The 14,989-nt window shown below is 40.5% G+C and overlaps 1 protein-coding gene across 8 annotated transcripts in view; it reads left to right on the top strand.

The window, feature by feature from the left end:
- Nucleotides 1–14,989, top strand: part of DOCK8 (dedicator of cytokinesis 8) — a 110,559-nt gene that overhangs the window by 19,791 nt on the left and 75,779 nt on the right. For 6 of the 8 annotated variants that reach the window (XM_077344875.1, XM_077344876.1, XM_077344870.1 and 3 more), the window contains exons 4-10: nt 400–471; nt 4,816–4,939; nt 5,657–5,872; nt 6,736–6,821; nt 8,645–8,711; nt 10,856–11,005; nt 13,153–13,233. In XM_077344875.1, the coding sequence (XP_077200990.1) occupies nt 400–471; nt 4,816–4,939; nt 5,657–5,872; nt 6,736–6,821; nt 8,645–8,711; nt 10,856–11,005; nt 13,153–13,233 (796 nt within the window). The remainder of the gene's footprint in view (nt 1–399; nt 472–4,815; nt 4,940–5,656; nt 5,873–6,735; nt 6,822–8,644; nt 8,712–10,855; nt 11,006–13,152; nt 13,234–14,989) is intronic. The other 2 variants (XM_077344869.1, XM_077344874.1) reach the window with 1 other exon arrangement.

Below are 14,989 nucleotides of genomic sequence, written 5' to 3' on the forward strand. Positions count from 1 at the left end.
TCAACTCTATGATTCTATGAATCTTTTAAATAATTTTATCAGTTAGCTCCAGACTCCGAAAGGCTTATTGAATTTAGTGAGTGGTACACAGACATTTCAAGCAACACATTCCAAATATAGTCAGTATTGCTGAAGGGCGATGTCAGAACATTGTTCCATCTTAGATGGTAACAAACTGTTTAAGAGCTAGTGTCTAGTGTCTATCAAGAATTGATGATCTCCTTGTTGATTTCTCATAAATGACATTGCTGTTATTTTTAAAAGATTTCTCTGGATAATAGGTTTGGACATAATACAGAATAGCAGGTTATGTGTTTTGTGCAGTAGCAATTTTTGTGTAGTACAAATTAGATTTATATATTACCATTGGCTGGTTATTAATATTTTTCCCTTCCCTAGTGCTGAATTGGATCTGCATGTCCGGGATTGTGTACAGACCTATATCCGTGACTGGCTGGTTGTGAATCGAAAGTAAGTTCCAAATTTGTAATCAAAGAGTTGATTGTTATATTTATTTTTATTGGTAGCGGAATAGTAACAATTATTTATTTATATTTCAATTTCTCTTCTGCCACTCTTGACAATAGCCATCTCGTGGTGGTTTACAAGGTATAATATCAATAAAATCACAACATAACCCCGTAAAATCCTGTTAACAAACAGTTACAATAAGATGGCGGCATAATCTTCTCTGATTCTCCCAATTCCAGCTCTGCTGTTCCAGCCTATGGTCCTAGATGATATAAACCCGGGGGTTCTGATCGTAAAGGACTGAACAGTAAGCCAGTCCTAGCTGGGGTCGTGCCAGACAGCATTTAGTGGATGCATGCACTCTAAATGGTTGCATAATCCCCTTTTAGATTATTGAACCTTAAATGGGGTTCCAGTGGCTGCTAGAACTGGACTGAGGACTTAAATACTGGAACAGACCAATTAGATAGAAGAAGAATTCTTTGTCAGGTCAGGCTGGATGGGACAAAAAATGTTAAAGTGGAGGGAGGAGGAGCACATTTTTCACGTTAGATCTGGTCTTGGAAGAAGTCAAGGCAAGTGAAATTAAGCTGCAGAACCTTGGATAGCTCCAAGGCTGTCAATTTATTCCAATGGTTGCTAGAGCTGGATTGAGATCATAAATACTGGAACAGACCAATTAGCTAGAAGAAGAACTGTTTTTTATACCCTGCTTTTCAGTACCCAAAGGAGTCCCAAGGTGGCTTAAAAACAACTTTCCCTTCCTCTCTCCACAACAGACGTCCTGTGAGGTAGGTCGGGCTGAAAGAGCTCTAACATGCTGTGCAAGAACAGCCCTAAGTGAGCTGTGACTAGCCCAAGGTCACATAAAGGTAAAGGTATCCCCTGTGCAAGCACTGGGTCATGTCTGACCCTTGGGGTGACGTCCTCTAGCGTTTTCATAGCAGACTCAGTACGGGGTGGTTTGCCAGTGCCTTCCCCAGTCATTACCGTTTTACCCCCCAGCAAGCTGGGTTCTCATTTTATCGACCTCGGAAGGATGGAAAGCTGAGTCAACCTTGAGCCGGCTGCTGGGATTGAACTCCCAGCCTCATGGGCAGAGCTTTCAGACTGCATGTCTGCTGCCTTACCACTCTGTGCCACAAGAGGCTCTTAAACGCTAGAGGGTGTCACCACAAGGGTCAGACATTACTCGGTGCTTGCACAGGGGATACCTTTTAAGGTCACATAGCTGTCTGCATATGGAGGAGTGGGGAATTAAACTAGGTTCTCCTGATTAGAGGCCACTACTCTTAACCCATACATAACACTGGCTAGGCATTGCTGTCTGGGAATTTGGCTTTCTCAGGTTTCTGCCTATGTAGCCCCCTGAAGATTACTGTATTTCCAGGGAGGTTCAGTCTAAGGGTGTAAAATTGATGAAAACATAATCTGTAGTATTTGGCTACTTTTAAAACTAAGAGGTTGCTTTTGGGACTGGCTTGCCTCCTACAAATACTTTTGGTGCTGCTCTGCACATGTGTAGGAAACATTAGGGCAGGTCCATGTTTGTGTGAACTGCTGACTATTGTGATTTCTGTGGGAGTATTTTGAGCTGCTACCATCATACCAATTGCATTGCCCACACCGAGGCAGCAGGGGGACATCTCTGTGGCATCCTCAAGTGGATGCTTCTGAGTGCTGCATGTTCTGTGGAGGCCACTGGGTTTTAGCCAATTCATATATTTCGGTACATATGAAACGTACAAGTGGCAGAAGCGTTTGCCATTTTTGAAGAGTTGTTTTATTCCATGAACAAGAAAACTCCTCTTGGATGTTCGTAATTTCTTTACAAAGCAACAACCACCCAGAGCCTTTGCTTAGCCAGTGTAATTAAGATAGTTTCCAGTGCAAGGTCATATTCAAGGAGAGTAGGGATATCAAGGAAAGCACGTTCTGCTTTATGACTTCATTTTTCATTCTCAGTCAACTGGCAAACAATTAAAATACAAACAAATTAAAATGCAAACACATCTTTGGGTATAATTTATCTACTCCCAGAAATGTAATAAAAGGTGTCTCCAGGATCAATAATCGCTTGCAAAATATTTGTTATGCAAGACAGCAAAGTATTTGGATGCTGAGCCTTTGAAATATAATGACCAAGAAATCTGAAGGAAAGTTAATGGTGTAACTGGCTAGGACTGTGTAAAATTAATGTTCCCAACGAGATGTAGGCAACCCTATTCTGGTGGTAGCTGTGGGGACATTTGTGGTAGACTTTGTATCTAACTTTATGACCCCTTGCTTGGAATATTTGTTCAAGGGCTAACTCTTTCATGTTTAAAGATGTAACAATGGGGCTTTGAGTAGCTACCAGAAGGAATGGTCTGAATATAGATAGCATATAAGGTCCAGGGGTTCTTACTGGTAGTCTTGTAAAGCCAGGCAGCTGGGTAGAAAGTAGGACTGGATACAATCAAAGCTGCCAGCACACACATACGTTCAAGAAAATTATAAAGCATACTAGCTGAAAAGCCCGTTGTATGCAAAATACAATGGGCTCTGGCAGCGCCCACCTCTCCCTTGCAGGGCCAGCAGTGCAAAGAGTGTGCAGGGCTTTGGGGGCAGGGAGGTGGTGAGGATTCCCCCTCCCTCCCCGCCTCCCCCCAGAGCCCCACGTAGGGCCAGGCAGACTGCCATGGGGATTTGGGGGGAGGTGGCGAGCTTTCTCATCTCCCTCCATGCCACCCCCAGAGCCCCATGGAGGGCCAGGCAGGCTGCTGTGGGGCTTTGTGGAGAGGTGGTAAGCATTTCCCCCTCCCTGTATACCACCCCCAGAGCCCTGCAGATGGCTGGGCAGGACATTGCGGGGTTTCAGGGGGAGGGAGGGAGGCGAGCTTTCACCCCTCCCCCACACCACCCCCAGAGCCCCATGGAGGGAGGCAGTGAGCTTTCCCTCCTCCCTACATGCCACCCCCAGAGCCCTTCAGGTGGCCAGGCAGGCCGCCACAGGGCTTAGGGGGGAGGCAGCAAGCTTTCTCCCCTCCTTCCATACCACCCTCAGAGCCCCGCAGATGTCTGGGCAGGCCACCGTAGGGCTTTGGGGGCAGGTGGTAAGCTTTCTCCCCTCCCTCCACATCACCCCCAGAGCTCTGCAGATGACCAGGCAGGCCACCGCAGGGATTCAGGGGGAGGCAGCAAGCTTTCCTCCCTCCCTGCATGCCACACCCAGAGCCCTGTGCCCCCTAGCAGAGGTTCTCAACTGGCCAGAGGCCTGTCCCCCACCCCAGTCACCAGAATCTCATCTCCCAGCAGTGGTCAGGGTGAGCAGGGACTGGGCAGGGCGCTGCAAGTGTGCCCTCCTTGGCAGCCAGGCAGCACCTGGGTGCAAGGCTACATGAGTGCCTCACACCCGGCTGCTGGGGGTGGGCACTCCAGGAGCCAGCCCAATCCGGGCATGGCCAGCTTTGCTGTGTGCACCCAGATTGGCCTGTGGAGCTGGAAGTGGTATCCGGACACCTGGACATGTCCTGTATACCGCTTCACTAATATGAGAGCCACATTATGGTACAGATATCCAGTTTGATGTAATGATAACTGCTGAGTTGTTTCTTTACAATGTTTATGGTGCATGTACCTGGTGCATGTACTCTGCAATGCCATTTCTAAAACCTAAATATACCCCCAGTCAATTTTTGCTTCATCCTTTCTCCAAAGACAGAACAGTAGACTTGGCTACAAGGCAGCTTGAACTGAGAGGCACTTTTGGTGTCATGGCTGTGGCAGGTTGAAGCTGGATCTTCCTGGTCCTGCAACATACCTGGTCCTGCAACATCACTACAGCATACAAACTCTAAACATAGATTACCTGTATGTCAGTTTCATTGCTTATTTTTTTTGGAACTTTGGTTTCAGGTATGAGCAAGATAGTGAACATATAGTAATTCAATTTAGTATGTTTATATGCATTCATGTAAAATTTAAGCAAATCATTTCAATTATTGAAGAAGAAGAAAGAAGAAAGAAGAGAATTAGCTGTTTTTTGTACTCTGCTTTTTACTACCTAGCTTACAATTGCCTACCGATCACATGGTGAGGTAGGTGAGGCTGAAAGTGTTCTTGGAGGACTGACTGGTCCAAGATTACCAAGTTGGCTGCATGTGGAGGTGTTGGGAATCAAAACCGGTTCTCCAGTTTAGTGCTTGCTGCTCTTATCACACCCAGCTGACTCTCTCTTAAGATGGTGCTACAATATGTATGCCATAATATGAAAACTGAACATTTATTTTGTGGTGGCTGTTCTTTCATTTTCTCCTCATTGCTTTTTAAACTGAAATCTATGTGGCTTTTTTAAAATTCAAGAAACCAAGGAAATAATGAGACATTCACCTTTAAGAAGAAAGGATCCAGAAGAGATTTCCACAAGACTCTTCAAAAGCAAACATTTGAATCAGAAATTCCAGATTACAGTGATGCAAACTGTCAGGTATTTTCCTTTGAAATATAAAGAAATGGGAGATAAATGAGATAAGGGTGGGATTAATTGTATTCAAATCTGCCAGCATGCCCTCTAATATCATGGGCTTCTCTCATAGTGCACCCCCCCTCCAGTTGTGATGCAAGAAGCTTTCCAGGATTCCACTTGTACACATAATGGTTCCTCCAAGGAAATACTTCATCAGGGAGAGTGAGAGGGAAGGATAGAGAGACAGGAAAATTAAATGAGGAAAAATATACGTATGATAAATTGTACCAAAATGACTTTATATAAAATACATACAGTATAATCTATAAAGATCCTGACAAATTAATTATCCTTTGAACCATCTTTCATTATGGATGGTAGTAAGAGAGTAAAATATATTCCACTCAGTGAATGCTTATAGACAACATGGTGATTCTGATTTAAAGCAGTAATTGTTACTGGAGAATTAAGGTGTGATTTTACTCTGGGTATAATGGGAGTACTCCTAGAGTTACTTCAAAGTGATAATCATTTTCTTCCCATTTTCTTTCTTTCTTGCCACCAAACCCATTACTCAATGTTCATATCTGCCAGGATATGAAATGAACACTGTTACTAAGTCCTAAGGAAATAGTTCATTAGCAATGACTTAAAGGAGAAATATAGCAGTGATATAGAACATCTTTAACCTCTGTAAATTAAAGCAATTCATTCTGTCCTGCTTCACATGTTCTCAAGCAGGCAAGTCCCAGGCACTTAAAGATTGTCTGTGATGCTTCCGGGAGAACCACACTGACATCAGGTGACTTTGACTTGCGCAGCTTGCAACCTGATCCTCGTCTGGCAAATCTGCTATTCCACATGAGTACAGAAGACTTTGAAAGGCAAAATGAGGAGGCACGGCGATGCAACAGGCCGGCAGAACTGTTTGCTCTTTACCCCAGTATAGATGAGGTGAGCTGTAAACGTTAACGTTTGCATGTTTTATGAAGAAATAGCCCACTTAGAACTAAGATAATAAAAAAGCTAGCCCTAGCAGAAGATGACCTTCATTAGTTTGTAATCCTTACCTACAGACCATCTCACTATTTTGTTCCTCTTGGACTTGTGTTCATTTTTGTTGAGCTCATTGTTACAGGGCAAAATATTCTTAGATTCTCTCCACACTGATGGTGCTGCCATATTAATATTTCAATTGAATTTCACTTATTCTGTAATGGGATGTCCCTATTATTGTCTGGGATACAAACTGATGCTGTGCTTGTGCACCCTCTTATGTTTCCCTTCCCCTTGCAGTTGCAGCCCCTGCTTCCAAAGTTGGGGGTCTTACTGGAGTGCCACCATGGGAAGAACAAGGGGATGTTGCTGGTGGAAATTTTGAAAAGAAGCAGAAGTTTCTAGTCATAAACAGGGTTGTGGGTGGATACTGCCCACTATATTACAAATAGAACCAATTTTAGTGCATCTAATGAATGTCCTGTGGAATGCTGCAAGCATAACAATATCTTAAAGTGGGTGATTTTTGAAAAACCTCATTTTATCTTCTTGCTACAGCATCCCAAATTAGCATCTGGGTTTTAGTGGAGAGCTCAGATGATCATATGACCAAATACAGTCCACATTCAAATGAAAAATTTCATCTCAGACTAATTTTGAAATCAGTTGCAGGGTTTGGAAGCAATGGTATATGAACAGTTTGCCATTTTTGTGCCATGTTATAGCCTAGCTTACATTCATATGTGCTGTTCCTGGTAACATGGAACATCCTGAGTGCTTAAACTAAACTAATAACTGCTTAATAATATGTTTAACAATAGGAGGATGCTGTAGAAATACGACCAGTACCTGAATGTCCCAAGGAACATCTGGGCAACAGGATATTGGTGAAAGTGCAAACACTGAAGTAAGTATTTCTGTGATTTCCACTATAGTTCCAGCTATAGACATTTACAGTTTGAATGTAGTTCCATTAAGCTGTGGTGATATTGGAAAACAAGCCTCTTACCTTCAGCAAACTACCTACCTTAGTAACTTCTTGAAATGTGTTTTCTATACACTAGGTTTTGAATAGTGCAGTCTTGTGCAGGCTTACTCTATTTGAAGCACATTGATTTCAAAGAGCTTCAAATGGGGTAGCTGTGTTCAGGATTGAGCTGTGAAAAATACATTCTTCCAAGCTTCATTTTGTGGTTCAGTAATGTAATTCAGAATCTAACTCTCTGGTTTTAGGATAAGGTACTTGCCAGCACAGCTTGTCACTTGCAGGGATGCTTCCATGCTTGGGCAGAGACAGATGGGGCAAGCAACTAGTCTCTTTTAATTATTTCTTTTAACAACTGGGAAAGTGTCTCCTATTAATCACTAACATGGACAGTTTTATTTCTTCAATGTTTTTGTGAACTACAACTGAACACAAAAGGACTGATTAGCTGTTTTAGCAAAGAATTATCACATGGCATAATATGGCATGAATTGGATACTGTGATACAGTTTACTAATTTAACACTAAAATACCTTTTTCTATATATCTGTACTCTCATGATCCTTGTTCCATTTTGTCTGAGGAAGTGTGCTTGCTCTCAAAAGCTCACGCCTTGAATAAATCTTTGTTGGTCTTAAAGGTGCTACTGGACTCAATTTTTGTTTTATCATTGGTGTCTTCTAGTCATTTAGCTGCCAAATTTTGAACTATTTGGAGCTTCTAAACAGTTTTCCAGAGGTATTCCCATGTAGATACATTGCAGAAGTCCAGCTTGGATGTAATCAGAACCTATATAACTGTGGTCAAATCATAGAAGGATTGGCAAAACAGCCAAAAAGTACTATGTACTTACTATTAAACCTTCATCTGTACACTCAGATTAAAAAGCGCCCCAAGATGCAAACCTGCTCCTTATCGGAGCACAACACATCTGATGAGGTAGACTCTACGGTCCTCTGTGGGCCTTAATATCAGTAAACTGCACCTCAGTTGTATCTCTAGGCTGAGTTTCAGTTTATCATTTGGCCCATTTCTGTCTTTAAATTCCAGGTCAAGATGTCCACCCTTTACCTGACACAGGTGAAAAGTTGAGTTGCCATCCACATATTGACAAAACCTCAGTATGACAACTGGTCAACCAGTCAGTACTAGAACCAATGGAACACAGTGCCTCCAACATCCACCTGAGTTCTTTCAGAGCAAAACCCTGGTCAATGTCATAGAAAACTGATGAGACACACGGAAGAATCAACAGTGTTGCACTCTCCTTGTCTGTCTCCCAAGGATTGTTATCAGCCAGAGTGACCAAGACATTTTCAGTCCCAAATCCTGGTCTGAAAATGGACTGAGTATAGATAATCTGTCTCATCACAAAGAGCCAGGTGCACCTACCATCCACCTGAGAACCCTGCCTAAAAATGTGTATTTGCCATCAGTCAATAGTTGTTTAAATCCTGAGTATATAAGAAGTCCCTGGAAATGGCTGATTTTTCTTGTCTGTGTCATCTTCTTGAAATCATCAAGACTAACAATCATTCTGTTCAACTGGGAAAAATTCTCAACTATCTTATACTGAAGGTGATCCTAAATGCTGGTTTACCATGACAACTGATAAAATAAATGGGAGTGGCCTTCATCCATCTCAGACATGTTTTAGGTAGAATTCATGCCGTCCATGCAGAAATTTGTTTTCTTTTGGTTACATATCAAAATTACTAAATAGTTCCCTATAATCTTCTTTACAGATTCGAGATAGAAATAGAACCATTGTTTGTAAGTTTGGCCCTCTATGATATAAAAGAAAGGAAAAAGGTAAGAATGCTGATGAATAAAACATAGGTTAATAATAAAACTATATAAACAATGCATTGGCTGTCAACTGTAGTTGCCTTTGTTATTCACCTTTTAAATGTGAGTACTTTACTCCCTGTTCTATGAGTGGATAGGGAGGGAATGCAGCATGGTATAGCCCGATCTTGTCAAATTTTGGAAGCTAAGCATGGTCAGTACTTGTAAAGGAGTCTTTGGAGGAGAACTCTGCCAGCATGGCAATGACAAATTAACTTTTCTTCTTGTTTGTCTTGAAAGCCACTTACTGGGGTCACCATAAGTGGGCTGCAACTTGATGGCACTTTAAACATACTTTATGGGTGGATACTCATGATATCTGGGTATATGGAACCATGAGGAGAGCTGGCCAACATAAACTCTGCCCACACTTGAAGTTAAACTCTGTGTCTTTGCATTTGAAAAATCAGGATAACTGAAGCATCATACAGTTTGCCTCACCATGTGGTCAAGTCTTAACAGCTGTCCATTTTGTAGTTAAATGCACTCTGCAGTACATTTACAAATGGCTACCATGTGTTAAATTATTAGGACTTTCCTGCACGCAATAAATATAGTGAAATGCTTACCTAATGTAAATGTTATATTCCAGCCATTCCCATATCCAGCATCTGGCCAGCTGCCAGCTCACTACATTTTAAAGCGCGAGTTGGGGAATGGCATAAAGTGTATTCACCAACCTAAAAAGTGCTAGCTACCCACAGGCAACCAGCAGAAGGAAAGTATGGAGGCTCAAACATGCTAAAGTTGCCTGCTTCATTCCACCCTTGCACCCACCTCCCTCTCCCTTGTACCTGGGGTTGGAAATTTCTTTTTAAAAATGGCAACATGCCTGGAACAACAAATAGGCAGACACATGTATAGGCGATGTTAGAAATAAAATAATATTTTTCAAGTGTGCCTCTTTCTCCCCACCCCCAAAATCAAGACCGATATCATTTTTTAAATGTATCAAAGGACTTGTGAACCCGTAAGAGGTGGCATTTAAAAAGCACTATGCATCTATGATTCCATGCATAGGCATTGCAACAGAGAAGTATGATTTAAAAAATAATTAGCAGGCATTGCAGGACCTTTAACTGCATCAAAATATGGAGGAAGGGGATTGGTTGCCTGAATTTATTGACAGGTGGAAGCGAGTCAATATGAAGCATATTGCTTTCTTCCACCATTTCCAGCAGCAGATTTGGAGGGTGAGATGCGCAAAAAGGCAGCAGGCATAGGTGAGACAGCAAAAAGGAGAGGAGGGGCTGGGAAGCATGATAAAATTTAGCGCTTTGCCATTCAGCTGGCATTACACTATTTTTACTGATGTGCAGAAATGCCCCTAGTTTCAGCCACTTTTTGGGTGGGATATTACTGCCCTGATCTCATAGACATTTTGTCCATCCAGGGTCACTAGAGGGGACCTTTCCTCCCCTTTTCACCAACAGAAAAATAATTAGATGCAAGTAATTTTTTTTTAAAGAGCCTCTTATGGCACAGAATGGTAAGGTAGCAGACATGCAGTCTGAAAGCTCTGCCCATGAGGCTGGGAGTTCAATCCCAGCAGCTGGCTCAAGGTTGACTCAGCCTTCCATTCTTCTGAGGTCGGTAAAATGAGTACCCAGCTTGCTGGGGAGTAAACGGTAATGACTGGGGAAGGCACTGGCAAACCACCCCGTATTGAGTCTGCCATGAAAACGCTAGAGGGCGTCACCCCAAGGGTCAGACATGACTCAGTGCTTGCACAGGGGATACCTTTACCTTTACCTTTTTATTTATTTTAATGTTCCATTCCACTTTAACAATGATCTACTATTTGTTACTCATAATAAAATATGTTGTTCACTAGAAACAAATCAACTGGTATGCACTTATTAGACTATTTTATCAATTTCCCCCTTTAAGCCGCATCTGTGTCACAGATTAAACATGAGAGATATAAATAAGTGGGAGATAATTCTTGTTCTATTACTTACCAGCTCAGCTATAAAGCAACTAGCTGTATATTTATGCTTTAGTGAATGCGTACATAGATGCAAGCATCACAGATGTGACAATCTACATATATGTTACATGCCATTTCATATACTGATTATGAAAACTTATTGTTTTATTTCTTTAAGATCTCAGAAAATTTCCATTGTGACCTAAACTCTGAGCAGTTCAAAGGATTTCTGCGAATGCATACACCCTGCATTGACTCCTCTAGTCAGTCAAGGTCTGCTGTGTTTTCCGTAACATATCCTTCTCCAGATATCTACCTAGTTCTGAAGGTATATTATTTTAATAATGCCTTACTTCTTACTCAAATTTTCTAACCAGGATTGGTTGGAGTTGGTGTGGGTGGAAGCAATATGGTATACATCAGCATCATGGAAGGTTCTCTTAATTCTACTGAATGCATTTAGAGCAAGGGTAGGCAATGAAAGGTCTATGACTTCCCTGAATATATTTTCCCCACAAAATGATAAATATCATAGATAAATTTTTGCAGAATGGCAACAAGTGTTTAACTAGGTACGAACTAGGCGGTGTTTTTTGGTGACTATGGCCGATCCAGAAAACAGCAAAATTTGAATTAAGGGCAAAAATTCTTTTGAAAAAAAAGGAAAATTTTTCCTTTTTTGGGACAAATAAACACAAGATAAATCACCCTATTATTCATTTCTGATAATGGGACATAGAATTCTGTGACTTCAGTTTTCATAGCTAGCAGTAGAATTGTACATGAGGGCTTGGATTCAGTGTTGCACAAGCGGGAAACATAAACAGGCTTGATACAGAACATAGGAAAAATACTTAAAATCTAGCAACTAAATGGAACTTTAAAAATAATAAAAATATACACATAAAATAAAGACAAAAATATAACAGTGGTGGTGGATCTACATACAAGTTTCTGTAAATGGTATCCAGATATCTAAAACTGTTTGTGTCCACCTGCTTTGGCAAAACAGGGCATTTATCATTGAGATTCTGCATATCATATTTATCAATTGATATCAAATACTGTAAGTTTCATTTCCTGCCTTGATTCAGTTAAAGTTTCTAGGAGCAAAGGGAACTTTGAGATGCTTAATGGGCCAGATACTAATAAATATTACAGCTGTAAGTATTGCCTTTCTACAGAAGGGGTATGTATTCTGATCTTATGGTGCTGAAAATATACCCAGAAAATACTTTATTGGTATTTTGTGGGTATATATCAGCATCCCAAAAGTATCTGAGATTTTTCAGGACCTTCCCTCCAAAACAAAATCCTGGAAAAAAAAAATCTTGGATGGGGGGGGGGAGATTGGGAAGATCACAGAAACAGCTGGAAAGCTGCTCCCTGTACCAGCTGTCCCACATTCATTTTTAAAATAAACTTCCCTGAATTTAAAAAGAAGCTTGCTTTGCTGCAAGGGCTTTCAGGGGGATGCTTCCAAAATGCTGTGCTTATGGATTGTTGTGCATCTCTGGATGGTGACCAACATTGATTCAGAGCCTCATGTGCACAGAGCTCCTCTTTGTGCCATGTGCACTGAGCATGTTTCTCACAGCTTCATTATGGGCAGCTCTTTCAGAATACAGGTAGGAAAGCTTTGTGGGTTATCAGAGCCTCTGTGTGTGCAGCAAATGGCTAGAAAAGACAGATACATTAAGAATGATAAAGTTAGGACTTCACACTCTATTTGTTCAGGTTAATTTCATCTGCTCTTGCGTTATCTTTTAAAACACTGATATTTTTAGCATGCTTCCCCATGTTCTAGGATGTGATAAGATGCTTATCACATTGCACTTACATATTATTGTATGAAATCACTATTATATTAAAATTGTATAAAATATATGAATCTTCTCAAGGACTCCCTGGAGAAGAGCCTAATGCTGGGAGCGATTGAGGGCAAAAGAAGAAGGGGATGACAGAGAATGAGGTGGCTGGATGGAGTCACTGAAGCAGTAGGTGCAAACTTAAATGGACTCTGGGGAATGGTAGAGGACAGGAAGGCCTGGAGGATCATTGTCCATGGGGTTGCGATGGGTCAGACACGACTTCGCATCTAACAAACAACAATATGAATCTTCTAGGTTCAGGGCTTTGATCTATAATATTTGTTTGTTCAACCTTCTGCTGAGGTAACAACAACAATTGAGTCCAATAGCACCATTAAGACCTAAATGTCCTATTGGACTCAATTTTTGTTGTGCTACTTCAGATCAACACAGCTACCCACTTGAATCTATCTTCTACTGAGGTAACCAAGGTCACGATTTTTTTTTTTCTTTCAGATTCAGATGCCTTTATTGGCATAAATTTTGTTTTCCTTTGTTGTGCATGTTAAACATAATATTTGTTTTTAAGTAATTGTATTGAATCTGAAGTTCTAACAAAGTACTGTATATTATTTTATGTTATTTGGATTGTGAATTTTGGTAGATTGAAAAAGTCCTTCAGCAAGGAGAAATTGGAGACTGTGCAGAACCCTACATGGTTTTAAAAGAAAGTGAAGGTGGGAAGGTATGTATGATATAATAAGCATTCTTCAATGAAAATACACATACACTAATGCAACATGCACTGGAAGGTTGATGCCAAAATAAATCTTCTTTGGGTTTTTTAACTGATGCAGAATACTGTTATTTGTTTTTAAACAAAAGACAATGATTTGTACATCCTGTTGAATTCCATGGCATTTTCTCTGCATAAATACATTTCACATCTGGCTGTAAGAAAGTGGTGACAATGTCTGGAACACATTGGTATGTTACTGTTGAAAGAAATTGCTGCAGACTGAGTTTAATTGTGTGTATTCCTGCCAAAGAGATCTGCTGTAAGAATAGTATAGGCTACTGTTCTGTGCCCTATTACCATTCGGTACCATTAACTCTGTGTGAGATTGTGGCTTTACATTATTGCCTCAGTTCAGACATAATGCAAAACCATGAGTTATGGCTAATTTATGAAATCATTCTTTGGTGTGTAAACCATCTCTTAATATCCTAGTTTGCCTTATTAAAGGATGGTTGCATTACCTTTGCAAGATCTCTGTAGCTGGAACAAAAGTCATACCAGGAAAGAACCAAGATGAAGCCAGGATGTTCTCTTTTATAATGTCACATAAAACCAAATTTAAGATCGACAATAGTTAATAAATTAACATCAAACTATGGTTTCTGATCCTGGTTTGATGGACCATAACTAACCATGGTAAACGGAGTGGCCCTTGTTCAAACAATCACAGTTACCATCATTACATTCATTAATCCATGCCTTTGTGTTACATCTAAACAAAGCCTCAGACTCAGCCAGTTGTATTTTTACAAAAATAATTTTTATTATAGATGCATGTTACATTCTCATGTAACACATATCACAATGCATCACATATTCATATTTATGTCTCATAAATATAAATAAATCAATATAATAATCTTACAAAGCAGAAAACTATGATCCAATATAATTCAGAATTCAATCAAACTCAACTAAAAACAAATTCTACCATCAAAACTGCTGCTTATAAAGAAACCCTTCATTTCCACTATATTTATATGTGCTAGAACCCCTGCTTAGATACATCTTAGGTTTTTTTCCCCTTCTCCTTGGGACTTATATCATTCCATTGATGAATGGAAGCCAAGTCCCAGCAAGCCTTTCCTGAGAGTCTATTTTAACCTCACAAACCTTTCTATATGCTGTAATTTTATCCATCAGGACAACATGCCATATTTTATGAATCCATACCTCCATGTGTGGTAAGAATGGTTACTTCCAAGTTTGTGCCAACAGTTGTCTAGCAGCAATTAGCAGGTTTTTAAAGACACACTCCCCTATCCTTGAAAGCTCTGCTTGGTACAATACTTAGCAGGTCTACTTTAGATAAGCATGTTATTTTACAAATTAAAATGCTATTTATCTTCCTAAATACTCTGGCCTTATAATCTTGAGCTAGTGGGCAAGCCCACCAAACCTAAACTACGTACCTACTTCCTTATTACATCTCTATCATAATTCTTGGCAGGCCTTTCAGGTGTAAGTTACCATCTCTAAATGATTTCCCCTTATACTTGTATTGAATGATACCTTGACTACATCCTCATGAAATTCTTGACAGAGAACTTTTGAAACAGTAGATTGCAAGCCTTTTCCCATCTGTTCTTGTAGAAAGTACTCCTGTCCTCTAAGTTTGCTTGCAAACTAGAAATGTGGGCACAGTTTTCCTATGTGGCTCTAAATTATTTCAAATGCGTTTGAATGTATTAAGGATGTAGGA

Source organism: Paroedura picta, chromosome 7 (genome assembly GCF_049243985.1).
Source record: "Paroedura picta isolate Pp20150507F chromosome 7, Ppicta_v3.0, whole genome shotgun sequence".
Classification (NCBI taxonomy): Eukaryota; Metazoa; Chordata; class Lepidosauria; order Squamata; family Gekkonidae; genus Paroedura; species Paroedura picta.